At 44.8% G+C, this 27,273-nt stretch overlaps 1 protein-coding gene across 1 annotated transcript in view; it reads right to left on the bottom strand.

The window, feature by feature from the left end:
- Positions 1-26,908, bottom strand: part of TRIM67 (tripartite motif containing 67) — a 38,131-nt gene extending 11,223 nt beyond the window's left edge. The window contains exons 1-2 of the mRNA XM_004578544.2: positions 25,859-26,908; positions 5,536-5,631 (exon numbers count right to left, since the gene is read on the bottom strand). Coding sequence (XP_004578601.2) covers positions 5,536-5,631; positions 25,859-26,890 — 1,128 coding nt within the window. The 5' untranslated portion in view covers positions 26,891-26,908. The remainder of the gene's footprint in view (positions 1-5,535; positions 5,632-25,858) is intronic.
- Positions 26,909-27,273: the final 365 nt, after the last annotated feature.

Genomic DNA, 27,273 nt, shown 5'->3' with positions numbered 1-27,273 from the left:
AAGAGAGAGAGGGAGATGGGAGGAAACAGAGATCTTCCAACATCTGGCTTCCTGCCTGATAACCAGAGCTGAGATAAGCAGAAGTGAGGAGACTGGGACTGAATCCAGATATTCTGCTGAGGTGGCAGGAACCAAGGTCCTTGAGCCAACACCTTTTTTTTCCAGGGGGCACATTAGCAAGAAGCTGGATCAGAAGCAGAGGAGCCGGGACTCTGACTAGGCACTCTGATACAGGAACTGGGCATCCTGAGCTGCAAGCCACCTGCAGTGCCAAATGCCTGGCCCTCCCTGATCTTTGGTTTGTAATTGTACATAAGTGGTAATACTCTTTTCTTAAAGTCAAATTAATGTAAATATATTACCTTTAAGCCATGAAACACAAAAGACATAGCACAGTACTTTAAAAAATACAATTAAGAGTGGCTAAAGTGATTTACTGCTTTCAGTAAACAGAAACAGTAAATTAAATGTAATCCTGATATAACTTCTCAGATGCCTGACTCAAGCAAGGAAATGATCTGTGGGAATTTCTAGTTTGGCAGAGTGAAAAATATGCTTTTGATCCTCTTTGGATTTTATTTTACACAATACACTTGTTCTCAAATATATATTTAGAATTATCCCCTTTGTTTACTTTTTAAAAAAGATATATTTATTTGGAAGGCAGAGTTAGAGAGAGTCAAGGAGACAGGGGGATCTTCCATCTGCTGATTCATTCTCTAAATGGTTGCAACAGCTGGAGCTGGGCCAGGGTGAAGCCAGAGCCTGGAATTCCATCCATGTGTTTCATCTGGATGGCAGGGTCCCAAGTACTTGGGCCATCCTCCACTGCTTTCCCAGGCACATCAGTAGGGAAGTGGATTAGAATGGGGGGCTGAGACTCATCTGGGATGGATGCCAGCATTGCAAAAAGCACCTTCACTCACTGCACCACAATACAAGCCCCTGATTCCCTTTGTTTTTAATAATTATCTTCCCTGCTTATTCCATAAATGCAAGATAGCTTAGGTAAGCCTGGGTCTCTGCCTCTCACAATGGTGTCTGCTGCAGTGACTAAAATAATGCAAATAGCAGGGACTATGTTCTGCTTTACTCAGTTGTTAGAAAGTCACCTGTCAGCCACAGCAGTGCTTATAGGATGAATCTAAATCTTTTAACATAGCACATTTTTAAAAATGATTTTACTTTTTTTTTTAAAAAAAGATTTATTTATTTTTATTGGAAAGGCAGATATACAGAAAGGAGGAGAGACAGAAAGATCTTCCGTCTGATGATTCACTCCCCAAGTGACCACAACGGCCGGTACTGTGCCGATCCAGAGCCAGGAGCCAGAAGCTCTTCTGGGTCTCCCACGCTGGTGCAGGGTCCCAAGGCTTTGTGCCATTCTCGACTGCTTTCCCAGGCCACAAGCAGGGAGCTGGATGGGAAGCAGGGCTGCCGGAATCAGAACTGGTGCCCATGTGGGATTCCAGCCTGTGCAAGGCGAGGACTTTAGCCACTACGCTATTGTGCCAGGCCCTAACATGGCACATTTTTAAAAAGGGGAGAATGATATAGGGGGAATGAAATTGTTATATAATAAATATCCATAGTCACTTATGCTACTAAGTTTTTGCACTTAAAAATTTTATAATTTTAAAGGATTTATTTTTTTCAAATATCTAAACATTTAAGTATCTTAAATACAGAGCAAAAATTCAACATTCATACAGGAAAGCAAGAGAATCAGTCACAGCTAGGCCATGCTAAAGCTAGGAGCCCAGAACTTTATCTGGGTCTCCTGTGTTAGCTGGCAGGAGCTCAAACACTTGAGCTATATCATCTGCTGCCTCCCAGGGCATGCACTGCAGGAATGCTGAATTGGAAGTAGAGCCAGGAATTGAACCCAGGGGCTCCAATATGGGATGTAGGCAATCCGAGTATCAACTTCTGTGCTGTACCAGCTTGCCCCTGCTGTTCTGTTCTTAATGACTGTGCTGCATTCCTAAGAAGACATTTCTAAATAAATCTCTTGAAGAGCAAAATATGGCCTGTGGTTCAGAGGCAGTAATCAAAGCATGTAAGTGAAGATAAAGGTAAAAGCCTGTATATTGCATTAATCTCAGCCTCTGGTAAATAATTCAATTTTCAATATTTTACCTATTTTAAAACTCAGGATATAAATTCCATCTTAGGTTTCCTTCGAGACTAATATTGGCATCTTGCACATTTGAACCACAAATACTCCTTAAGACATCCATGTACATGACTCTAAGATCATGAAATCACTAATTTTTACACCTCATAAAAGGATTGTGTTTTTATTCTTCAGATTTGGGATTTGCTAGGCAGCCTGTATTTGAGTATTCATGTGACTCATGCTACACAGAGAAAATAAATATTTCCAAAGTGGTCTTTGTTCAGGGACTGCTCACAAATACCTCTTTTGTTTGTCAGATCATTGTTGCAATAGGTTGACTAAGGTAGATATATATAAAACAGAAAATGGGTTCATGCAAGTGCTATATAAGGCATACATGGCTTGGTTTACCCCATGGAATAGCATTCAAAATTATTTTGTTTTGTGGGCTCTGAGGCCACAGGAGCCAATCTGAGGCATTAACTGATATACTTCTTTAGCACGTAGTCTGGGAGTAATAGTATTTTTATTCTGAAAAATTATCATCTTTCAAGGTTGGGCAGATTCTTAGCTCTGTTCTGTTGATGAACAGAACACTTCAGTTTGTGGGACTGTCAGTTCCAGCATGTTTCCCAAGTTTTCACTCTCATCAAGTTAATTGTACATTAGAAGTTTTTGTTTTATAAACAGGTTCAGAAGTCTTCAAATTCATTCTTTTTTTTTAAGGATTTATTTTATTTTTATTACAAAGTCAGATATACTGAGAGGAGGAGAGATAGAGAGGAACTGGAGCTGCCGGGATTAGAACCAGCGGCCATATGGGATCAAGGCGAGGACCTTAGCCACCAGGCCACGCTGCCGAGCCCCCAAATTCATTCTTTTCCCCCCATCACTGGAAGAGATGTATGGAAGTTTCCTTAATTTTTTTTTTTACTTCTTTCCATGTAGATGTCAAAGTAATCATGAGAGTTGTATCCAGAAGTTGCATATTTTCCTTTTCTTTCTTTTTTTTTTTTTTAAAGACTTATTTTTATTACAAAGTCAGATATACACAGAGGAGGAGAGACAGAGAGGAAGATCTTCCGTCCTATGTTTCACTCCCCAAGTGAGCCGCAACGGGCTGGTGCGTGCCGATCTGATGCCGGGAACCTGGAACCTCTTCCAGGTCTCCCACATGGGTGCAGTGTCCCAACGCGTTGGGCCGTCCTCGACTGCTTTCCCAGGCCACAAGCAGGGAGCTGGATGGGAAGCGGAGCCCCTATGGGATTAGAACCGGCGCCCATATGGGATCCAGGGCGTTCAAGGCGAGGACTTTAGCCGCTAGGCCACACCGCCGGGCCCGCATATTTTCCTTTTCTGTTTGTAAGTACTTCAGTCTGTTCATTAAGTTGCTCCTCTCTCTCGCTCTCTTTTTTTGTTTGTTTATTTGTTTTTTTGTTTGTTTGTTTTCTCCTTCTCTTCTCTAACAAAAATCTAGATTCCAAGTGGTGATCTTTTTGGAGATCAAGTCATGACACATCTGAGGGATATACCCTAATAGCCCCAAGAGTAATGCAGAAGGATTTTTCAAGAAAGTTCCAAAGTATCTCCTGAGGTCAGGCTTACTCCAGTTTTACTTCTAACACCACTTAAAAAATAGCTTTGCTGACTTATAATTCATACCTCATACATTTAAATGTATAGTTCAACAGATTTGATTATATATTCATGGAGTTTTGTAAAAAACACCATAATCTAATGAGAATATTTTCACTACCATGGAAGAAATCTTCATGCCTATTAGCAGTTTTTCATCAACTTACAGCCATGAGCTATTATGAATCTTCTGCCCATTCTGTATAAGTCATATAAGTGGACTTCAGAACTAGGAGTCAGTAACTTTCTCTTGCTCAGATCACCAGTTTCTACCATAGCCCTCACAGAATAATATCTGAAACATTGAGAATAGCAGGGCTTCAGATGCCCTGTGAATGGGTGTTTGATGTAGCACTTACACCACCATTTGGGATGCCTACATGCCATTTGGGAGTGCCTGGATCCAAATCCTAATTCCAACTTCCTGCTTATGTGCACCTTGAGAGGCAGCAGGTGGTAACTCAAGTACTTAAGTCCTTGCCAACAGCGTGAGAGACCTAGACTGAGTTCTAAGCTCTTGATTTTGGCCTGGCCCAAGTGTGGCTGTTGAGGGCTTTTGCAGAGTGAATCACTGAATGTCTCTGTCTTCATCTCTGTCTCTCTCTCTGACTTCCAAATGAGATAAAAATAATTCTTAAGTGTCCCATGGCTAACTCTGCACTTTTAAGTTATTAAGAATAGTTTTTATGGACTGTTTAATAATTCCATGTGTTGGGGCCGGCATTGTGTTATAATGGGTTAAGCTGCTGCCTGTGATGCCAGCATCCTGTATGGTGGCCAATCCAATTCCCAGCTGCTCCACTTTCTTTCTTTTTGTTTTTAAATGAAATATTTTTATTTTTTTATTTTTATTACAAAGTCAGATATACTGAGAGGAGGAGCGATAGAGAGGAAGTGGAGCTGCCGGGATTAGAACCAGCGGCCATATGGGATCAAGGCGAGGACCTTAGCCACTAGGCCACACTGCCAAGCCCAAGCTGCTCCACTTTCTATTCAGCTCCTTGCTAATGCACATGCAAAAGCAATGGAAAATAGCCCAAGTCCATGGGCCTCTGTATCCACATGGAGACCCAGAAGGCTACTGCAGCCATTTGGGGAGAAAACTGATGAATGGAAAATTCTCTTTCTCTGTAACTCTGGCTGTTAAATAAATATAAATAAATCTAAAAAAAAATTGTCAAGGGTTCTTAGCCCCTATTCTCCATCCAGATATTGGAGAGGTTTATGGATGGGTTCCTTATCTGTATGAATAGATCCTCTTGATGTGCACAGTCACATAGTACCACAAATGTGTGCTCTCTGGCCCCTAGGGACAGAGCTCCCTAATATAAGAAACTGTGCCTCACTGATCGTGTGTTGGGTTGAGTATCTGACATTATACAGATTATTTGTCCATCCATTACTTAGTAAATGACACGTTTATATTTTGGTGCATTGTTTACAAGGTTTACATTGGTTACAAAGGCACCATATACAGACATTGCATGGGACCCTATGACTACAGAGCCATGAAGAGTGCTGGATACCATCTTTCCACTGCCAGATTATATAATTCTATCTTCATATAAAACTCCTTTTCCATACCAGGTGTCACAGATGGGTCAATAGATTAAGTATATGACACCTTCATTGTCCAAGGTGGTACAGTGGGACACAGTAGCTTTCTAATGGACATCACTGTAAAATGCTTGCCACAGGCATTTCCTTTCTTTTTGGCTACCTGAAACATTCTGCAAGCTAACTGTACTGGTTGTACCTCCCCACGTCAGAGCTGTGCTCACCTGGATCTGCTGCAGGATGTTCTTCAGCTGAACGAGAAACTCCTTTGCTTCTTTTGCCTTATCTGAAACTCCATTTAAGGCCTGAGATAGTTGTGCCTGAAAGAGGTGTCACACATTGAAAACAGACATTAGATGTTAAAGGCACACAATTTGCACTTCATCAGAATGGCTTGTGTTTATAGGAGGGGACAGAATTGATCCCACACATAAATGGTCTTCCTTTGGTGAAGAGATTGCTACTAACCAAGGGTCTCTCCAACATACACTGAGGTTTCCAGCAGTTGCAGATAAATATTGATTAGCGTACACTCTTCTGTGTGGACTCTGAAACTGGTTAGAGATAAGGAGCACTAACTGATTGGTTGAAGCCAAGAGGCTTGCCTCTGATGTCTGCAGAACCAAGAAGAAGGCAAAGAGAGCCCGTAGCCCTCCCTGTCCACTCCCACCCTTACCTCACCAGTTCCTACAGTAGCATTATCTCTTGTCAGTCAATGCCTATAAACATCCCAGACTCCAGGTCAAGCACTTTCTATTCCACGTTCATATTGTTGCCTTTGGTCTGGAGTCAGGATGGACAGGAGGAAGCCTATAGATTAAGGCAGCCTATAGAAGGAGAACGCAAGTTCCTAGTGTCAGTCCTATTAGTCCTTGGGATCCCTCTTGAAGCCCTAGTGGGGAAGTGATAAAGCATGAGGGTCAATTGCTGGGACAAGTGTGGTACTGCAAGCTGAGCTTCAACCTCTGACCCTCAGCATCATGCTTCTGATCATATTCACATTGTCAAATTTGTCTTTAGGTCCTAGCTAACTTTCTGGCTTTGATAACTTTGATTTTTAGCATGACTTCTAGTGTGTGTATGTGTGTGTGTGTGTGTGTGTGTGTGTGTTTCTATTTAGGAAGCAGAGGGGAGACGTGGGGGAGGGGCGGGAGGAAAAGGGAGAGGGAAGGACAGAGAGAGAGAGTGAGAGAATTCCCGTCTTCTGACTCACTCTTCAAATGGCCACAACTGAGACTGAAGTGAGGACTAAGCTGGGTTTTGAGAACTCAATCCAGGTCTCCCACATGAGTGGTAGAAACCCAATTATTGAAGGCATCACTGCTGCCTCAAAGGGTCTGCATCAGCAAGAAGGTGGAATCCAGACCCAGAGTGGAGTATTAAATCAAAGCAAGTCTCTTAACCACTAGATAAAATGTGTGGCCCTGACTCTGATTTTTCAAATAAAAAAGCTGAGGGTGGAATAAAGCAGTACCAGAAAAGTCAGCATCTGCCCTTCCCCATACTGCACGTGAATTGGCTGTGACCTAAGATTTGGGATTTCTCAAGCAGCAGCATAACCCACTGAATGTAAATCTGCCTGCCTCTGAATGTAAATCTAAAGCCACACCAATGGTTCTCCAAATGTCGTCCCAAGATCAGCAGTAGCAACAGCCCCTGGGATCTTGGTAAAAATGCTTGGTCTCTGGCTCCACCTCACATCTGTTGACACAAGCCATGATGAAGCCCAGGAATCTGTGTTTTAACAAAGTCCTGCTGGGGTTCTGATGCAGTGTGAAAGCTACTAGACTATACCAGTGCATCCTCCGCTGAACAGTCCCTGGAAGTGAGGCCAATAGAGCTATGGGATCGATGAGACGCCATAGGGAGATACATGGAAGGAGAAGGAAGAGATCTCAGGGCTAAGAAGCACCAATAAGCAAGGTGAGGTCAAGGTTTGGTCTCCGTCCTATTCAGAGAGAACTGGGAACCCCACCCTGAGGCTTTCCTTCCTAACCCTAAACCTAACCCTGGGCTTTGCCATCCCTAGCCCTGCCTCAGCTAGTCGAAGCTCCTTCCCTGCATAACTCACCCATGGTAGTCTTACTCCAACTACCACCAGTTCCTGGCAGTAAGACATCCAATGGAACTTGAAGCCAAATAGCCAGCCAGCAGAGTTCTATGTCTGCTCTGTTCAATATGACAGCTTCTGAGTACCGGATAGTGTGACTCATGGACCAACACTTAATTTAAATTTCAGTGGCCACATGTGCCCAGGAAATAGCAGAGACCACTACACCCATCCTTTGAGGGGTACAGGGCTTGTGGCAACTTAACTTGTCCCAAGATTCTTGTTCTTGAAACAGAGGTTATTAGCCTCCCTCAGAGGCTCTGAGGAATACCTGTAACAACAGGGGTTTTATTTTTCTTCTTTTAAAAAAGTTATTTTTATTTGAAAGGCAGTTACAGAGAGAAAAGGAGAGGCAGAGAGTGAGACTTTCCATCCATTGGTTCACTCCCCAAATGGCCTAAATGGCTGGGGTAGGGCCAGGCTAAAGTCAGAAGCCAAGAATTTTGTCTGGGACTCCCACTGTGGGTGTAGGGGCACAAGTATTTGGGCCACTCTGCTGCTTTCCCAAGCACATTAGCAAGAAGCTGGATTGGAAGTGGAGCAGCTGGGACATGATCCGATGCCCATATGGGATGCTGGTACTGCAGGTGGAGGTTTAGCCTACTATGCCCTAGGGCTATCCCCAGTGCCAGGGATTTTCAAGTTGTTTGGGAAGAAACAGAAACCCTGTCTCTACTGAGGCTGGGCCTGTTCCTTTCCGTCTCACTCAGCTCTCCTGCTGTAACATAGTCCTACCATGACTTAAATAAGGATTTCCTTCTCATACTTCTGGAGGCTGGATGAATGAGTCAGTATGGCTAAGTTCTTGGTGAAGGCTCTATTCCTAGTTGGGTCCTTACTTGGCTTCTCCTTGGTGTAGGCAGAGAGATTTCTGCAGCCTCTTCCTCTTTCTGTAAGAGCACCAATCATGAGACCTCCATCTTTTTGACCTCACCTAACCCGAGTCACCTCCCAATGACCTCACCTCCTAATGTCATGTTGAGGATTAGAGCTTCTACATACAAGTTTTGGGGCACACACATTCAGTCCTTTGCCTAACCTTTATATGTCTTGATGGCCTTTTTCTTTGGTCTCTATTTCAAACTAACAGTACTATATGAAAATAGGAACTCAAGAAAAAAAATGCTCCTTGATAAATAGAAAATAAAGTAAGAACTTCCTTAGGGTGCATGCTGAGTGGGGCAGATCCCAGAAGGTCCATCACTCTACTAGCACCTTCCTGAAAAAAAGGGACAAGCCTGGTTCTCCTTAAGAGGCTGGATGAGTGAGGGTCATGTACCACTTGCCCGGTAGTAGCGACCAACATGGTTCTGCGTGGCCAACATCATCCTTCCAGCAGCCTAACCTTTCCCACAGTCTGCTGGACCTGCTTTCTCCTTGGCAAAAGACAAGAAGCTTGGCAAACATGGGAACCTAAAAAGAGTGGTTTTGAAGGAGATATGTGACCTCAGGCAGATTCCTGAATGAAAGAAGAAATAGGTCATAAAAACGTTTGGGGAACACTGCTCCCAGGCCACAGACTCTCCACCTGGGTTGCCTTCTGTTGCCTGTTTATGTCCATCTGGAGAAGTCTTCTGAGTGTAACCGCACCAGAACCAGCAGTGTGCTCAGCCGCCCTAGGGTTCCTGTGTCCTGATTTACTAGCCATGGAGGAGCTTTGATGGACAGTGTGAAGGCCAGGCATAATTGAGGGCTGTCCTCATTTGTATATGCTTGTCTTCACCTCCAAGCCAGATCCGACCTAAGTGTTCTCACACAGGTATCAACCTTGTGGAAACTGGACCCATCTATTCCAGAGGCAAGGGAGCAGAGGTTTTTAGAGCAAAAGAACAACTAACTAATGTCCTCTTCAGCAGTGGAAGGGGGTTCTGATATATTCCATTCTGCTTCAACCTTTTGAGAAACACATTCCTTTTTTCTAGGGGCAGCACGCAAGAGTGTCAGCAAAGAATAACAGTGTCCCTTTCTGGTCTGAAGGAGGTGCTTGCAATGAAGGAATGAGATGGGTGAGTCTGTTCTTGTAGGTGTTGGCTGTATCACACTCTTGGAAAGAAAGGAAATACACAGAAGAAGAAAAAAAAATGGCAAATGGCTTTTAATCTGTATTTTAAAAAGCAGAAGCTTATATAAACATTCCTGGCCTTTTAAAGTTAGAATTGTTATCCTAAAGAGTCTCTGAGCTTGGACAGATGACTTAAAAACCTCAGCAATTCCTCACTGGTCAAGCCAATGATCTGAATAATCCAGCACATGGTCTTAGTCAACAGCTGACAGAAGCAGCTCATACATATATTAGAAACTTGGACTAAAATTCCATTAAAGCCCTCTATGTATATACAAACGGTGTTACAGCATATGGTGTGACAGTACATTAAGTGTGAGGATCCTGGTTAGCATAGTCTGAATCCTGGCTCCATTACTTGCTAACTGTGTGTCTTAGAAAGATACCTCATCTCTTTGTTCTATAAGGATCACTCCACTTCTATAAAATGGAAATGATAATCTCTGCCTCATAAAAATACTTACTATTATGCTTAGTCACGTAACACAAGCATTCTATAACAACTCTTTCATTGTTCAGGTCATTTATCAGTTCATCTAAACCACCTGGAAGTTACCTGTATTTTCAATTTATACAGCTTCTTAAATGATTGTCATAGTTTGCCATGGTATCTGTGGAGAAGTTCCTGGGTCAATTTATAAATAAGTATTATTTTTCATTTTATTTGAAAGGTAGAGAGATAAAAAGAGACCATTTATCTACTTCTTCACTCCCCAAATGCCCACTACAACCAAGGTTGGGCCAGGTTGAAGTCAGGAGCCCAGAGTTCCATCTGAAGCTACTGTGTCGGAGGCAGGAACCCAAATATTCGAACCTTCATCTACTGCACCCAAGGATGGGTATCAGCAAGAAACTGCTGGAAGCAGGGGAACTGGGACCCAAGCCAGGGACTCTGCTATGGATACAGGCATCCCAAGTGGCATCTTAACTGCTACATCACATGCCTGCTTTAAGTCAACTACTTATAAACTTGGTCTCTGTTCTGTAGAGGTAAGATTACCCAACACAGTACTGGAAGTTGAAGACAGGGGGCCTTACAGCACCGGCCGTTGCGCTCACTTGGGGAGTGAATCATTGGATGGAAGATCTTCCTCTCTGTCTCTCCTCCTCTCTGTATATCTGACTTTGTAATAAAATAAAAATAAATCTTTAAAAACATAATAAGAAAGAAAGAAAGACAGGGGGCCTTGGGCCTGGCGCGGTAGCCTAGTGACTGAAGTCCTCACCTTGCATGCCCAGGATTCCATATGGGCGCTGGTTCGTATCCTGGCTGCTCCACTTCCTGTCCAGCTCCCTGCTTGTAGTCTGGGAAGGCAATAGAGGATGGCTCATAGCCTTGGAACCCTGCATGTGGGAGACCCAGTGGAAGCTCCTGGCTCCTGGCTTTGGATCAGCTCAGCTGTGGCTGTTGCAACTATTTGGGTAATGAACCAGCAGATCAAAGATCTTTCTGTCTCTTCTTTTCTCTATGTAAATCTGACTTTCCAATAAAAATAAAATAAATCTTAAAAAAAAATAAAAACAGAGGGTCTAAAATGATATAACCCAGATTCTCTCATTTTAGAAACAAGGAACCTAAATTTCTACTAACATGTGCATCTAGGAAAATTTCAGTTGATAGTCAGAATCTCTGTTTCTCTGCTTTTCCAAATCAATTTTACACTTAAAATATGAAAGTACTTTCAAAATGTGTAGCTGTAAGGCAATGTAGAAGTGCAAAATACTTTTAAGAATTCTTGTTATTGTACAGCTGATCCTTAGAAATGTTTGTAGACATTTTCTTCTCGCTTGGAGTTTCTATGCACTTGTCCAAGATGATACAACTCATTTAAAAACCTTTAATCTTGGAATGTGAAAGGGCTAGAAACTGGGGTAAATGACTGTCCAAACTATTCCTTGGAGGGCACAGCGGAGTAAGACTCTTCATCATATGTTGTCTGCTGTTTATGTGCAATTAACAGCACCTATTAATGTTTGTGGGAATATTTATCATCCATAAAATTCTTCTTTGGGGTATATAAAAGGCACAGCTAAACTAGTGGAAACAAGGCTCCGAATAGACTCACAGCTCCCACAACTATCAAATCTTGTTAGTGAGCCTTTCCGCATGCCTTAATGGAGACAATGTTCAGTCATTCAGTGACCACTGCTTAAAGGTTAGTCTAGGCAAGTGAAGTCTGCACATCCAAATAATCTCCTGATCATGTCATTTCTCCATTCAGTTATGTCCTCCTCTCCCAGCAGAGTCAAGTTCCAGATGCTTGGCTCCACACCGAAGGCTTCTTATGTTAATTCTCTCTCCAGCAGCTCCTCTCTCCAGCCTGTCCCCGTGGTCTCTACCCTTTACATAGGCTCCATCTGACCACTTCGTTCTGTCCTCCTCCCTGTCTTGGTTCTTTTTTTTTTTTTTTTTCAATATTTATTTTACATTCATTGGAAAGGCAGATATACAGAGAAGAGGAGAGAAAGAGAGGAACATTTTCCATCCATTGATTCACTCCCCAAGCAGCTGCATCACCTGGAGCTGTGCCAATCCGGAGCCAGGAGCCTCTTCTAGGTCTTCCACACGGGTGCAGGGTCTCAAGGCTTTGGGCTGTCCTCTGCTGCTTTCCCAGGCCACAAGCAGGGAGCTGGATGGGAAGCTGGGCTGCCGGATTAGAACCTGTGCCCAAGTGGGATCCCAGCTCATGCAAGGTGAGGACTTAAGTTGTGTGGCTACTGCGCCAGTCCCCTGCCTAGGTTCTTATAGCCCTTTCTGCCTCCAATGCTCTCCTTTTCTGCTTTGCCCATTATTGCCTGTTATTATCCCACCCAACTGTGAAGACCCATCTCAAATGTCCCCTCCTCTTGAAGCTTCACAATCCTCCCCAAGTCAAGGGTACACTGCTTGAACTTCCAGCACAAGGCCTGCATCAGCCCTCTGTCCTGGGGCCTGCCTCACCCCACTCCCATCCCAGGCACTGCTCTGAGCCTCTGTGAATACCACTCAGTAAGCAGTGCGGGCCCCAACACCGGGAATGTGCTGCATAAATATTTGCATCAGGCAATTGATTTAGCTCTAGATTTTTGTCTAATCCCCTTGAACTATTCAAGTCTCAATCCTCTCACACACCAGGCATAATTGAAAGGGCCACATGGTCACTCCCCACCCACTGTTTCTAGGGCACAAAGAGCCATGTGGTGCTGGGCACTAACAGTCTGATCCTACCTTGTGGACTGACATGCTTTCCACCACCCCTGGAATTTAACAGTTTCTAGGTTAACTGCCACCCTTGCTCTGGCCCAAAATGTCACCACACTAGACAGTACTTCTAAAGCCAATCACTCCCTATCTCTCTCTCTGAAGACTGGATGTCCCTTCCTCAGGCCCTGCTGAGTAAGCTGCCAACCAGTGCAAGAACCCTGCCTCAGCCAGCAGAGAACAGCTTTGTTTTATAGTTTTCTTCAAATTGCCAGCCTTGGGCTCCAAGATCCTGATAACATGCCAGCCTGCATTGGCTCTCATATTTAGAGCCGAACCTTGATGGTCCTTATGACTAAAACAAACATAGCAGTGGTCCCCATCCAGGGAGGCAACATAGGAATCCACAGGGCCCTTGAGAACAGTTCACAGGGGCATGGGAATGAGGCAAACACGTGGAAGTCCTAGGAGTGAGGAAAGGCTAGGACTGCATAGGACCTGTAAAGGGGGACTTGGAACAGACCCTTCTCCCATGAGGTAGTGGCAGCCACGCCTCCTGGATTCCCAAATGCCACAAATGTCCCCCTTCCCAGTTAGCTCCCAGGTTCCAGTCTCCTAAGTATCAAGATATGGAGACTGCTCACTGCTATACAGGGGATTGACACCAAGAGGTACAATAGAGAAGGATGGGCCCCTGAATAGAAGTCCACAGAAGGAACCATCAGCTTGGTATCTTCTATGTAGGGAGTATTGATGAGGGCAGGCTCCTGCCAAGTTAGCCTGTGAATTACAGGCTATGGAAATCTCCACCAGAAGAAGAAAGGGTCTTTGGCAAAAGAATTGGGAGCCATGGGTTGACCTGAGCAGCCTCTCTCTTCAGTGGCTGCCCAGAGTTGGGGGTCTCTTGAAGCAAAGCAGCTCAGAAGATGAGCCTCTGTCCACCAACTCCTTGCATTTGGGCCAAGAATCAATGAAGAGAGGTGGATTTGAATGGGGTTTGTTAGGTGCTAGTCCAGTATCTGTGCAGCACAACAAAGCTGCTTCCAACTTGCTGAAACTCTTTACAAGGTGGCCAAGGCCTTGACTCAACACAGAAGTATCCGTTATCTCTGAAGACACCACCATCCTTCTCTGCCTCCATCATAGGCTGGTGCTCCAGAGGGGCTGCCTGCCATAGCTTCAACTGTTAACCACCCAGTTTTCCTACTTAACAGTATCAGAATTTTCTTTGAAAATTTTCCCTTTCCTCCACAATCTGTTGGAGCTGAAATCAGAGCAGGAAAACAATAAAACTACTCTCATTTTAAAACTTCAAATATTGAAAGAAGGCATTTAGCTTAGTGAAGATGCCTGCATCTCATTATCGGAGTGCCTAGGTTCAAGTCCCAGCTCTGAATCCTTATTCCAGGCTCCTGCTAGTGTATATTGTGTGATGTATAGCAATGATGGCTCAAGCAGTTCAGTTCCTGACAGCCCCATGAGAAGATTGGATTGAGATCCTGACTTGCCAGCTTTGGCCCAGTCGAGGTTCAGTCATTATGGGCATTTGTGGAGTGAACCAGCAGATGGTTGCTTATGCCCTCTCAAACAAAATTTTCTTTAAAAACTAAAATGCTTCGGTGTCTTACTGAAAATCCTCACTCTTGCATGATTAAGCAGTCTCACAACTGGCAACTAAAAGTCATGCTACTCTTCCTTCCAAATGTCCTCTTGCTGAGAACATTTAAACCTCAGAACCATAAGTCAAACAAAACAATAATTTTTCTTCTTGTAGCTCTGCATGGGTAATTCTTTCAATAAAATTATGTTGGTGATTTCCACAGGGTATAGGGGAAAGTTAAAAGAGTGGAAAGACTCCCTCTGAATGCTGCCATCTCTTCTCTACCTCCTCTCTGCAACTCTGCCCAGGTGTTGGCACCCTCTGCTGTGTGGCACCACCCAGCCAGCTTCCCTAGTACTTTAAGAGGGAGCCCGGACTTGTGTCTCATTTTTGGACATCCTGGCTTTAGAGCTATCAGACAACAAATTTCTGGTTTGTTTGTGTATGTGTGTGTGTGTGTTTAAGATTTATTTAGGCCCCAGTGTGGTAGACCAGTGGCTAAAGTCCTTGCCTTGCACACACTAGGATCCTATATGGGCACAGGTTCTAACCCCAGAGGCCCTTCTTCCCATCCAGCTCCCTGCTGGTGGCCTGGGAAAGCAGTAGAGGACAGCCCAAAGTCTTGAGACCCTGTACCTGTGCGGAAGACCTAGAAGAGACTCCGGTCTCCTGGCTTTGGATTGGCTCAGCTCCAGCCATTGCAGCCGCTTGGGAAGTGAATCAATGGATGGGAGATCTTCCTCTCTGTTTCTCCTTCTCTCTGTATATCTGCCTTTCCAATAAATGTAAATAAATCTTTAAGAAAAGAAGAATTAATTAAGAATCATCTGTGATACAACCTGTGCTTCATACGGACTGCACTGAAATCATCATTTAGAGGATCAATATTATAATATGTTTTACTGTTAAGTACTATTTAATATACGTTCCTTGCAGCCTACTAGGTGCCAGATGCTCTACTGGGTCTGGATGTACAAAGATGTGAAAGACACAGTCCTTGCTTTCAAGATAGTCAAAGTACACTGTTATTTATGCTTGTAATGAAAAAAGCTGCTTTTATAAAAAGGAAGAACTCATGTCACTCTCTGTTAGCTACAAGACATCTTGAGTGTAAATAAGGAAAGTCTAATCAACCTGAGGATTTTATTTTTAAAGCTGTCTAGACTTTAAGTGTCCTTGAGACTATCTATTGGGAGACAAAATGGGCACAATAAGTCATAGTTGCACAAAGAAAGACCAGACACCATGGATCAACTCAGCCAATGCTCTGATGATACTGAGAATGAGCCTGGGACAGACTGACAGGTGCATGAAGCTCACTGGGCAGGATCCTAGCTTTCCAATGTACCCAAGCCATCCGTTGAGCAAAGTCAGGTGAACTGCCAACCAACCCTGGCACTGGGCAACCAACAGTACCTCTGCATCCTGACAAGGCCAACTGCATTCTCTAACAACGAGAGCAGAACCATTTCTGTGACAGTTGTGCCTATTGAGAATCTGTCTCAGAGTTGCCTCTTGTTAGTCAAAGTACAAAAAAGAATACTCGCCTTCTGACTTGCTTTTTCAACTATCCATATTCATCTCATCTCATCTCTTGAAACCCAACCCAATTCCATTTCTAATATCCTCTTCTCCACACTCATTCACATGTGAGTTTGGCTCTCCACACACTTCTAGCAATAATTATTTGTGCTCTGCTATTGTTCTGGATTTCTTCTGGGAAAATAAGTCCTCCTATCTTTCAATGGTTAGAGGTAATGACTAACCCCTTAGCCACTTCTTCACCAACCTCATTTGCAGTCCCCTTTTACTGCAGCCTTCTTCCTGAAACTCTTTTTTTAGCCACTTTCCTCACTTTGTTTTTCTACTTCATCTGTCATTGCCTCTGTTGCTTTAACTTAGCAAAATGAACTAAGATGTTAAAGAGGTTTCAGAAATGGTGAAATTTTACAAGAATCTTTTAAAGAATGATAGTGTGGCCCAGGTTCTTCACTGAAATTGAAATGAAGCTTAATTTCTTCTAGATAAAACTACATGCTCCCTTTAATGTGGTTTCCAGAATTCTTTAATTCCATCATTGTTTCCTTTTATTGCCAGATTTGTTTGTTTTCTGTAAAGTCCCAGATGTTAAAAGAATATATGGTTCACGTTTTGTTTTTGTTAAACACAGCACCACATTTCTCAACATCCTTCTGCATTGTGTTAACCTCTGCTAGTCTATCAGCACAGACTAAGCATTTCAAAAAGTAGGAATCAGGTCTTCAGCACTTTTCTTAACACCATATGCAATACTGCAGTTTTGCATAATTTCTTCTCCTTCCCCCTCTAAGAAAATTACTCACCATTCATGACCCTGGCTCAAGCATAATCCTCACTTCAGTCTTTGGAGTTTGCATTGTGGAGTACTGTCTGTGTAAAGCACTGCCTGCAACACCAGCATCCCAACTCAGTACCAATTTATGTCCCAGCCACTCCACTTCTTTTATTTTTTTTTTAAATATATTTTTTTAAATATTTATTTATTTTTATTATAAAGTCAGATACACAGAGAGGAGGAGAAATAGAGAGGAAGATCTTCTGTCCGATGATTCACTCCCCAAGTGAGAGCAACGGCCGGTGCTGTGCCGATCCGGAGCCAGGAGCCAGGAACTTCCTCCAGGTCTCCCAGGTGGGTTCAGGGTCTCAAAGCTTTGGGCCGTCCTCGACCGCCTTCCCAGGCCACAAGCAGGGAGCTGGGTGGGAAGTGGAGCTGCTGGGATTAGAACCAGCATCCATATGGGATCCCGGTGCATTCAAGGTGAGGACTTTAGCCACTAGGCCACACCGCTGGGCCCTTAAAAAATATTTTACTTTTATTTGAAAGACAAAGTTACAGAAAGAAGGAAAGACAGAGACAGAGAGAGAAAGAGATAGAGAATCTTCCATCTGCTGGTTCACTTTCCAAACTGTAACTGCCAGAGTTAGGTCAATTTGAAGGGGAGAACCAGGAACTTCTTCCAAGTCTCCTGTCTGTGTACAGTGGCCCAAGGCTTCTGGCTACTGGCTACTGGCTTTGACCTGGTCCAACCCCGCCAGTGTACTTTCTGAGAAATGAACTAGTGGATAGAAGATCTCTTTCTCTATGTAACTCTGAATTGCAAATAAACACATTCATTAATCTTCAAGATGAAAAGAAACTGTTGACTCTGGAGTCTCATTTCTTGCTGTACCCATGAACTTTAGCAGGCTAAGCGATTGGCTTGTGAGTAGGCTGAAATCCCAGACCCCTCACTGTTTTAGACAGCACCTAGTGGAGTCTTCCTGCCTTCAGTGTGCCCTGATGTCCCCCACTCTATATCTTCATATTGTCAGTAGATTCCAATACGTGTAGAATGCTGGGGTGGCAGGGCCATGTGGAGGACAACCATTCATCCATGAGGACTGCAGATATTTTGCTAAAGGAAACATCAGAGAGGTAAAAATCACAGCCTACAATGTAATCACTGTTTACATTGAAGTTGTGCAGTGAGATGGCTGATGGTGCTATCTATACCAGCTACAATTTTTGTTTTGGAGTCTCCTTACTGTTTTGGTATGAGAGGGAGTGGTAGTATGTCCCAACAGCTGGGAAGACTCCTGCTCCTTTCTAAGCAGCATTTAGTTTTTGTCACAATGATTGGGGCACCACTTAGAAGTAGGAAGTATCTTAAATGCAGTTCTCAACAGGAGTATAGTTCTCTTCAGTTTTACTCAAGATAACTGCCTATTCTCTATTCAATTTATTTCATGAGTGCCTCTATATATCTTGTAAGGGTTTATACAGTTGAAGACAGCATCACTGAAATGAAAGAAAACCATTTCTCTGGCGCTACCCTGAGCAGGGAGATCAGTCTAAGCAAAGAAAAAGAAAAAATTCTTCTTGGGTGAGGCACCCAAAACTGCCCTTGATGTTTGCCATTTGGGGCTCCTTACTGCTGGAAAAAAGACAATGGAGTCAGGACAGTGGAAAAGATGATGCCAAGTGCAGATGGATAGGAGCTAATCAGAAAAAAATATGTGAGCCTGAAGAGAAGTCAGTAAAATCGGTCAAATTGTAACAGGAAGAAGCAAAAGAAATGGTAGAAAAAAAGAACAGGGTATCCAATAACTGTGGGGTGTCATAAAACATAGCACACATGTCACTGGAGTCCCAGAATGTGTGTGTGTGTGTGTGTGAGAGAGAGAGAGAGAGAGACAGAGACAGAATTGAGCAGAAGTATTGTGAGAGTATAGACAAGACTTTTCCAAAAATAATAAAACATCAAACCAGGAGTCCAGAACTTAGAGAACCCTCAACAGGAAACTAATACATAACTGTCTCCATTTCTACAGCCTCGCTCCTAATTCAGGTCTCCACATTTATAGCCCAATTCACAACAGTCTCTAATTGGCCTTCCTTCCTCTATTCTTGTCTCCTAACCATTTTACAAACAGCAATCAGGGTCACCTTCTCTCTGCAAAACATAAAGTCCTCCTGTGATTTCTCATGTGTTTACCTTAAAATTTGACTGTTCTCTGTAGCCTGGTAAACCCTGTGTCTTCTGGTCCCTGTCTCTCTTTCTCTGCATCTGCCTCTTAATTCATCTTTCCATAATGTGACAAACACATTGACCCATTTCTGTTGTTCACACATGAGTGATCTTCCCTGCTCTGGTCTTGCGGTCTGGCTTCCTCCATGAAATGTGCTGCCTCATACCCACCTGAGCATGCCTATCCTGTCTTGTCTAGTCTGCAAATCTTAACTTGAGCACATCCTCCTTAAAGGTGTTTTTCCACTCTTTCCTACCAAAGAAGTCTGCCTTGGTATTTATCACATGACTTTGACACTTACACACCATAAATTATCAAGTTTATTGCTGTATTTGTTTACTCCTGCATCTTCTTTCTCCTACGACTAGATTTCTGCTCTCTGAGGACAGAGAATAATTTCTTCTGTGGCTTAGGGGCTTAAGACAGTGCCTAGTGTACTACAGGCATTGAAGGCTTATCGACTGAATAGTGATTAGGTGAACTGAAGACCAAATTCTCATTAGATATATAAGCTCACAAAAAAGGATGTGATGGTCAGGAGGCATCCAGTTTTAAGTCATTAATGAAAATGCTAGAGATTACTTGAACTTGTATAAGTACATAGTCATCTGATGTGTAAAATTACTCTATGGCAACAAATAATTTGCTGATAGTAAGCATCTATTCTTTATTTTAGGCAGCCTGTCATTTCTGATTATTTATGTCACTGATTTCTGTTGTTCACAGCTATTACCCAGACACAAATTACAAACAAGGGTTGGTGAACTGAGTAAACATTAAGTATTTGCCTAAATTTTCTGACACAACCTTGACCTAGTTTTTTTGACAGCCATCTGGACAGACTTTTTAGATGGCATGTGACCATGGCCCAGCCCTTCCTTCTGGAGGGAGCACTGGCAGGCATCCACACTCCTATCTAATGTGTGTGCTGTTTAGACATGTCCACCCTCCTGGTTCCTCTGCCCACCACACTCTGCCCTGTCCTGGCAGATCCTTCCTTGCCCTTTGTTTCCTCCAGATCACATCTCTTTTATAGCCACCTGTGGGATCGAGAAACCATGCCTGTTGTTCTGTTAGGTCTCCTCTACTCCTCAAACTCTTAAATTCTACTTGTTCTAAACAGAGCACCTCAGCTTCCCAACATCACTCCCTAATTTATAAAAACTCATATTTACTTATTGTGACTTCATTTGAAAGGTAGCACCCGGCACAATGGCGTAACTAGCTATTTTTTCCCTTACAAGCACCAGGATCCCATATGGGTGCCAGTTCATGTCCCAGCCGCTCCACTTCCCAACCAGCTCCCTGCTTGTGGCCTGGGAAAGCGGTAGAAGATGGCCCAAAGTCTGGAACCCTGCACCCACATGGGGGACCTGGAGGAAGCTCCTTGCTTCAAATTGACTGAGCTCCACTTCGGCTATTGTGGCCATTTGGGGAGTCAACCAGAAGATTGAAGATCTATCCTTCTGTCTGTAACTATGCCTTTCCAATAAAAATGAACAAATCTTTTAAAAAATAACTCGGAGAGAAAAAGAGATCTTCCTGACTCTTCACTCCTCAAAAGCCTTCAACAACCAGTGTTTGGCTAGGGTGAAGGCAGTTTTTCAGAACTCATTCTGGGTCTCCCACCAGTGGCAGCAGCCCAAGTGCTGCCTTCCAGAGCATGTATTAGTAAGATGCTAGGGCAGCACTGGAGGAACCGGGACTCTTAACACAATCTTCCAACATCCCAAGTGATATCTTCACTGCTGCACCAAGTGCCTGCCCCACCCCACTGCTTGTGATTTCCATTTACTACTGCTCCACTTCAGTTGAGTGGGTTAGACTCATCTCTTTCTGTTTTTAATGTCTCTTACATGCATAATGATTCTTCAAGTGATATTATGTGCATTTGATTTTATTCAGGTAGAAATATAGCATTCTATCTTGTTTTCATAGCTACTCAAAGCATCATCAAGGGACAATAAGGGGCCATATTTTACAAAATTATTTCATAACATGCTGTGCAAGCACTGCCACCCCAATTTCCTCATCTACAAATTGAGGAGGTTACAGTTTGTAACCTCTGTTGGGAAAAAGCAAACCTTTAAAAACAAAATTTTAAATCCCTTACAGTTTTTGCTATGAAGAGCAAAGCAGAGGGAAATTCTAAACAGAGCAGAATGAATGTACTGAAACTCTTCCCCAAGGTCAGCCAGATCCTCTGAAGGGATCCCTGGCATGACTGTCATCATCTCTACCACTGCCTGGATAGCCCCTGAGAAAATGGAGAAGAATTAGACAAGACATTTTCTCTGCTTCTTTATGTAACACAAACTAAAAGGAAACCCAAACAATGAAAAGGTTCCTTTTCAATCCCACGGAAGCAGCAAAAAGCAGTTTTCTAGAGCTCCTTTCTCATCAGGCCCCTAAAACTCTAACCCCTCAGAGGTTTTTGCCCATCTCTGGGCCATGCAGCCTTTGAGCACCATATTGTCTCTGTACTCACAATTGGTAAACCTAAACATTATTTCTGGGACTAGTATTCAGGAACCAGAATCGGGTATGGAACTCAAAGCAGGAATGGAACCCAGGCACTCCAATATGGATGTGGTATCCTACTTAGCACCTCTAAAAAGATATTCACTTATCTGAAAGGAAAAGTGATGGGTTGGGTGGTTGGGGCAAGGGGTTCAGATCCTCCATCTACTGGTTTATCTTCCAAAAGCCTACAACAGGTAGGATTGGGACAGGCTAAAAATAGAAGCTAGGAACTGCATCTGGGTTTCCCATTTGGGTGCAGAGATCCAAAAACTTGGACCATCATCTGCCTTCTCCCAGGTATGGTAGCTGGATGGAAAACAAGAGACCAGACTCCATTCTAGTGTTACCGTATGGATACAGGCATCCCAAGTAGCAACTTAACCCACTGTACCTCAATGCCTGCCCCTTGGCTTAACCATCAGGTCAGATACCTACTCCAGTTTGTGCCTGTTTAAATCTTTTTTTACGTATGTATTGGATCAGAAGTGCAGCAGCTGTGACTTGAAGTGGCATGTAGTGTGGGATGCTAGAGATTCAAGCTGTAGCCTAACCCTGTGAACTATAAGACACCAGAATGGTGTTCCTAGCTTCTGGTTTCAGCTTGCCCAGACCTTTTATGACCAGTGATCCAGCAGAGGGGATCTCTCTCTCTTTCTCCAGCTCTGCCTTTCAAATAAAATAATAACCTTGCCTTTCAGACAAATCAATAGCTTTTTAGAGGTGCTGGGTAAAATTTCACATTCACATCACAGTACCTGATTCCATACCTGATTCTGGTTCCTGATTCTAGCCAGCTTCCTTCCAAGGGAGGCAATCTGTGATGGCTCAAGTGATTGGGTTCCTGCCACCCACATGCAATACCTGGCTTATAGCTTCAGGTGGTTCCAGCCCTGCACATTTATGGCAACTCGATTCACCTCTCTCTCTCTCTCTCTCTCTCTCTCTCTCTCTCTCTCTCTCCCTCTCTCTCTCTCTCTCTGTCCCCCACTTGAATAAATACATTTTAAAAATTGAAAGACAAACACTGTCCTGGGAAAGCCCCCTTCACTGTCCTGCTTTTCACAACACCCAGAATTTCTTCACATCAGAAGTTCTTTGAAATGGTTAATTCTCTTCCAGAAGAATCATATAAAAATGTGTCTAGCCAGACTAAATTTTTTTCACACTGTTTTCAAAAGGTGACAATCAATCTTGTTTTAAAATAGATTTCAGTGTCACCTATGTCTTTTTACCTAGGAATCACATAATCAGGTATGCAGAGTGGAGTTAAAGCAAGGATTTGGTGAAGGCTTCTCCAATCACAGGAATGTTAACACAAGAAGGCTTTGTCATGGAGTCTGAGATTTTCAGGCAAAACAACACACACACAAACACAATCCAGAGATTTTAAGATTTACTAAAGAACTTAACATGCCTAGTGGGAGTCAGAGATGGAATATTCTAGAGCATTTTCAAGTAGCCTCTCTGAGTTTACGTGGTGGTCTGGATGTCTGTCCACCAAAGGCTGCCCAGGGCTTGCTTGTCTTGTCTTCTCCAGCTCCCACTTGAGATGTTCATAATAGACACTCAGCATTTCCCCTTCTATAGAAAAACAGAAGCACATGCTGACAGAGCACAGGAGAGCTCCTGCTCATTTGTGGAAACAGGTTTCCACTTAAGTGACCTTCCTTCTGAGTTTAGGAGGTTGCCTTAGTTCCCTGAAGTGGCAACACTTGAAAACAGCAGGTCCTGTGTAGTCCTATCCCCCAGGCTATCTTACTAACGTCAGGAAGCACATGTGCTTCCATATTTCTACATAACTTTGCAATTGTTCATTGAGAATGGAAATTCTACAAAACTGCTCTCAACATCAAGCCATGGATGACCAATGATTTATCCCCACATGACAGTGGTTATTGAAAGCAAGATGTATTAGCCAACTTGGTTTTTCCATGTAAGACAAATATTTTATTTTCTTATGATTTCAAGTTGTTACTTCAACTCTTTTCAGTTTCTGTTCTTCACTAATTCTTTTTAAAATATTTATTTTATTTATTTGGAAGACAGAATTAGAGAGAGGGCTCTTCTATCCACTGGTTCACTCCCCAAATGACTGTAATGGCTAGGGCCAGGCTGAAGCCAGGAGCCAGGAACTTCATCAGAGCCTCCCATGTGGGTGCAGAGACCCATGGATTTGGGTGGTCCTCTGCTTCTTCTCAGGTGCATTAGCAGAGAGCGGGGTTGGAGATGGAGCACCCCGGGACTGGAATCAGCACCCATATAGGATGCTTGTGTTGTAGGCAGCAGCTTCACCCATTTTGCCACACTAGCCCTTAATTCTTTACATTTGAGTGGTCACTCCTAAGCTTATTCTGCCCTGGCTGTGAAAAGTTAACAACTGTGAAATACTAATGTGAGATGTAGAACTTCTTGCCTTGGTAATTGATCACAGCCTCTTTATAAATGGGATTTTTCAACTTGTAAGATGTCATCTAATTACGTTAAAAGATGAGCTAAGTAAGGCAGCTACCATTAACATGAAGCAATATGCCACAGAATGTCATATGAATGGTAATTAAGTCAGGACATACATTCTGAGAACTACTTTAGGAATCGGAATTAACAATACCAAAGTTTACCAGCTTCTCTTTTTCTCCAGGCAACCAAGTTACTGAGGCCAAAGGAGAGCTCTTGGCTGCTGCCCTAGAGATTTCTGTGAATCTAGTGGTTTTAAGTATCATGATGATAAAAAATAACAAGCAACATTTCATGGACTAGATACTGTGCTAAGAGCTACACAGGCAGTTTTATATGTCTAATCTCTAACATAATTTTTAGTGAGTTGAAATGTATGCCTAAATTCATACAGTTGGTAAATTGCAGACACTGTCAGCTGGAGCCAGCTCTTAATCATTGCAAATGGGGTTTCACTAGAGGTGTCGTTGACATTTGGGACTAGTTAATTGTGTGGAGTTTCCCTATGCATGGTAGGGTTTTAAGTAGCCCTCTCCCACCAGCTTCTACCCACTAGATGCCAGTGGCACCCACTAGGTGAAACAATGTCTCAGATATTGCTAAATGTCCTTAGGAGGGTTGGGGTGGGAGATGGAAATTGGCCTCAATTGCTCCAAGACTAGGAATCTGCCTCCCTATTTCCTTTTTTCTAGTGTGCTATGCAAATTTCCCTTGCCAAGGTGGATTTCTAAAGTGGTCCCAAATTGCTTTTATCATAATTTTTATTTTAAAATGTTAAATTACAATAACAAAACATGCTCACTGTATAGTAAAACTATATCTGTTCTATATATATGAACAGCAAAACTACATATGAACAGTCTCTTCTTTTCCTCCCTTCTGTGCTTTCTTTTTTATTGATTCCCAGCTAGATGGCCCAAGATGGCCTTGGCAATGGCTTTGTTTTTCTGTGTCTTTCCTCCTCATCCCAATACACACTGCATTTCTAGCCAGGCAGTTTAGAGACTTCCTGCCTCTTCTGGGTGAGCATTTCCTGGAAAGAGTTCACTGAATCAGTATTGTCTGAAATGCAGGTGCAGTTAGGGGCCCTTGAAGAAGGGACACTAATTTGCCAGAGTAACCCATAGCCCTGGGCAATGAGCCCACTCACTGTTCAGGCCTTTGGAAAGGAAATCTAGGTGAATGTGAGAAAAACTGACCCCAAATCTTTCCTTGGGGCCAAGTCAAGGGCCTGACCAGATTTCCTCCCACCCACCCTCTCTGCCAGCATCAGATACAAAGACACATTTCATACAAAAGTTGTTGGGAGCTGTACCCCATCCCCCACCCTTCAAGTTCCAGGGGCAGAAGGCTTGTGGCCAGCCTGGGGATGCAGGTGTGCCTGGCTGCCTTCTAAGAGCTCATTCAGCGACTCCCTCACTCTCCCAGCGCCCCGGGGCAGAGTCCCAGGCAAGAGAGGGGCTCTGGAGAAAACAGGCTCCCTTTGTGGCGGTAGACACAACCAGAGGCTCAAACAAGGCCCAGGAGGAATTCCATCTTTCCTATAGGCTGGGGCACTGACAGAAAGAGCCGGAAAATCTCTGCTCCAGAAGCGAACTGGGGGGTGTGTGAGTGTGTGTATGTATTTGTAGCAGGAAATTGGGTATCCCTTCATGAGAGCTAGAGAGATGCCTTGCTGATTAGCAGGGTAAGAGAAGATATTAGATATTTTCCTGCAGCCAGCTGGTAACACACTTTAAAAGGGGCGAGGGGACTAGAGGGGGGTCTGCAAAGGTCAAAGTAGGAGGGGCCTTTAGGGAGTATTTGGGAGTAAACGAATTCTGCTTCTTCATTTTGGGGGACCCTAAATGCAGAACAGTAGGAGGGGTTGAAAGGGAACTTGGTGGGTGTCACCTGTTTCCACTCTCTCCCCTCCACCCCGCCCCTAACCAGCTGAGAGCACCTGAAGAGCATTCAGCACGCGTCTGTGAAAGGACTAATGGGGGGTGGTGCATGCAGAGGCACTTCTGGCTTCACCCTCGCGCCCCAGAAGCCTTCTCCTTGTGCCCTCCTAGAGGCACCGCGCTCACCTTGTGCTGCTTCCACATGGCCCCCAGCGGCTTCACCTCATGCTTGCCATGCCGGCCCTCCTCTAAGCATAGGTAACATACTGGGGTTCGGCAGCTCACGCAGTACATACTGTAGTTCTCCATTTCATGTTCCGGACACGTGGGGAACTTTCGGGTCGTACTGCAGCCAGCCGTTGTGCCGCCCGCACCTCCGGGGCTCCTGCAGCCGCTGCCTCCGCTAGAGGCGCCCTGGACCGCGCCGGAGGCCTCGGCCGGAGCTGGAGGCGGCGGCGGCTGCACCAGGCGATGCTTAGCGAAGGGTCCCCGGGATGGATGGCACTTGAGCTGGCAGGCAGCACAGTACAGCACGTCGCACTGCTCACAGAGCGTGGCCGCTGGCTCCGGCGGGGTGCGATCGCACAACTGGCAGATGGCCACGGGCGCGGGCGCGGAGGCCCCGGGAGCGGCCCCGCGGCCCTGCTGGTACCGCTGCACGATGGCCTCTAGCAGCCGGTTGCGCTGGAAGCCACGCAAGCCACGGTGGTCCAAAGAGGCGCTGCGGTGGCACTGTGGGCACGTGATGGAGCTTGAAGATGAGGACAGAGACGAGCAGGCGGCACCACGGGCCGCGGCAGCCGACGAGCCCGGTGGCGCCGGTACCATGGGCAGCACTCGAACCCCATTGGGAGACTTGAGGCTGGGTGTGTAGGAGCCGTAGCCGCTGTCTGTCTCGCTGTACAGGCTAAGCTTGTCTGCGTGGTCTCCTGCAGCTCCAGCGCCGCTGCCCAGGCCGCCAGCTGCGCCCCCGCCTGCGACGCTGCAGGCTGGCCCCACCGCTGCGTCTGGGTCCAGAGTCGGGGCAGCCGTGGCGGCGCCCGCAGGCAGCCCAGATCCCCGGGAAAGCAGGAGCGGCGGGGGCAGGTGCTGTTCTCCGTCTGGGGTCTGCACTGCGATGGTGCGAGCGCAAGGCAGGCAGACATTGTGGGAACAGGGCAGGATGATGGGTTCTCGAAACAGGGAGCCGCACACGGGACACTTCAGCTCCTCCTCCATGGCGATGCCGGTAGCCCGAGCTGGAAGGGGCTGAGGGCTGGAGAAAACAGGCCGGAGCTCCGGAAACGGGCGCAGGAGGGCAAGCGGGGTTAGCGCCGGTGGGATGGGATCCGAAGCATCACACAGGCACTAATACCGCTTCAATACCGAGGGGGCGGGCCAGGGCGAGGGAGGGGGGGAGGGAGGGCACGCCCCTCTCTCTGTCCTGTGGCCACCGCCCTAAGACGGTGGGGAGGGTGTGTGTGGGCAGGAGAAGGGAGGGGGTCCTCACCTCTTGCTCCCGAGGTTCCTGCACCTGAGACCAGTCTGCGGCTGCTCGGCTGCCCTGGCAGTGGCCTGCAAGGCGATCTAGGTGATGAATCAGCACTCGCACCGTAGCTGGT

The sequence above is a fragment of the Ochotona princeps genome, chromosome 10, assembly GCF_030435755.1.
Source record: "Ochotona princeps isolate mOchPri1 chromosome 10, mOchPri1.hap1, whole genome shotgun sequence".
NCBI classification, from domain to species: domain Eukaryota; kingdom Metazoa; phylum Chordata; class Mammalia; order Lagomorpha; family Ochotonidae; genus Ochotona; species Ochotona princeps.
This window is presented reverse-complemented; position numbering and strand designations above follow the sequence as displayed.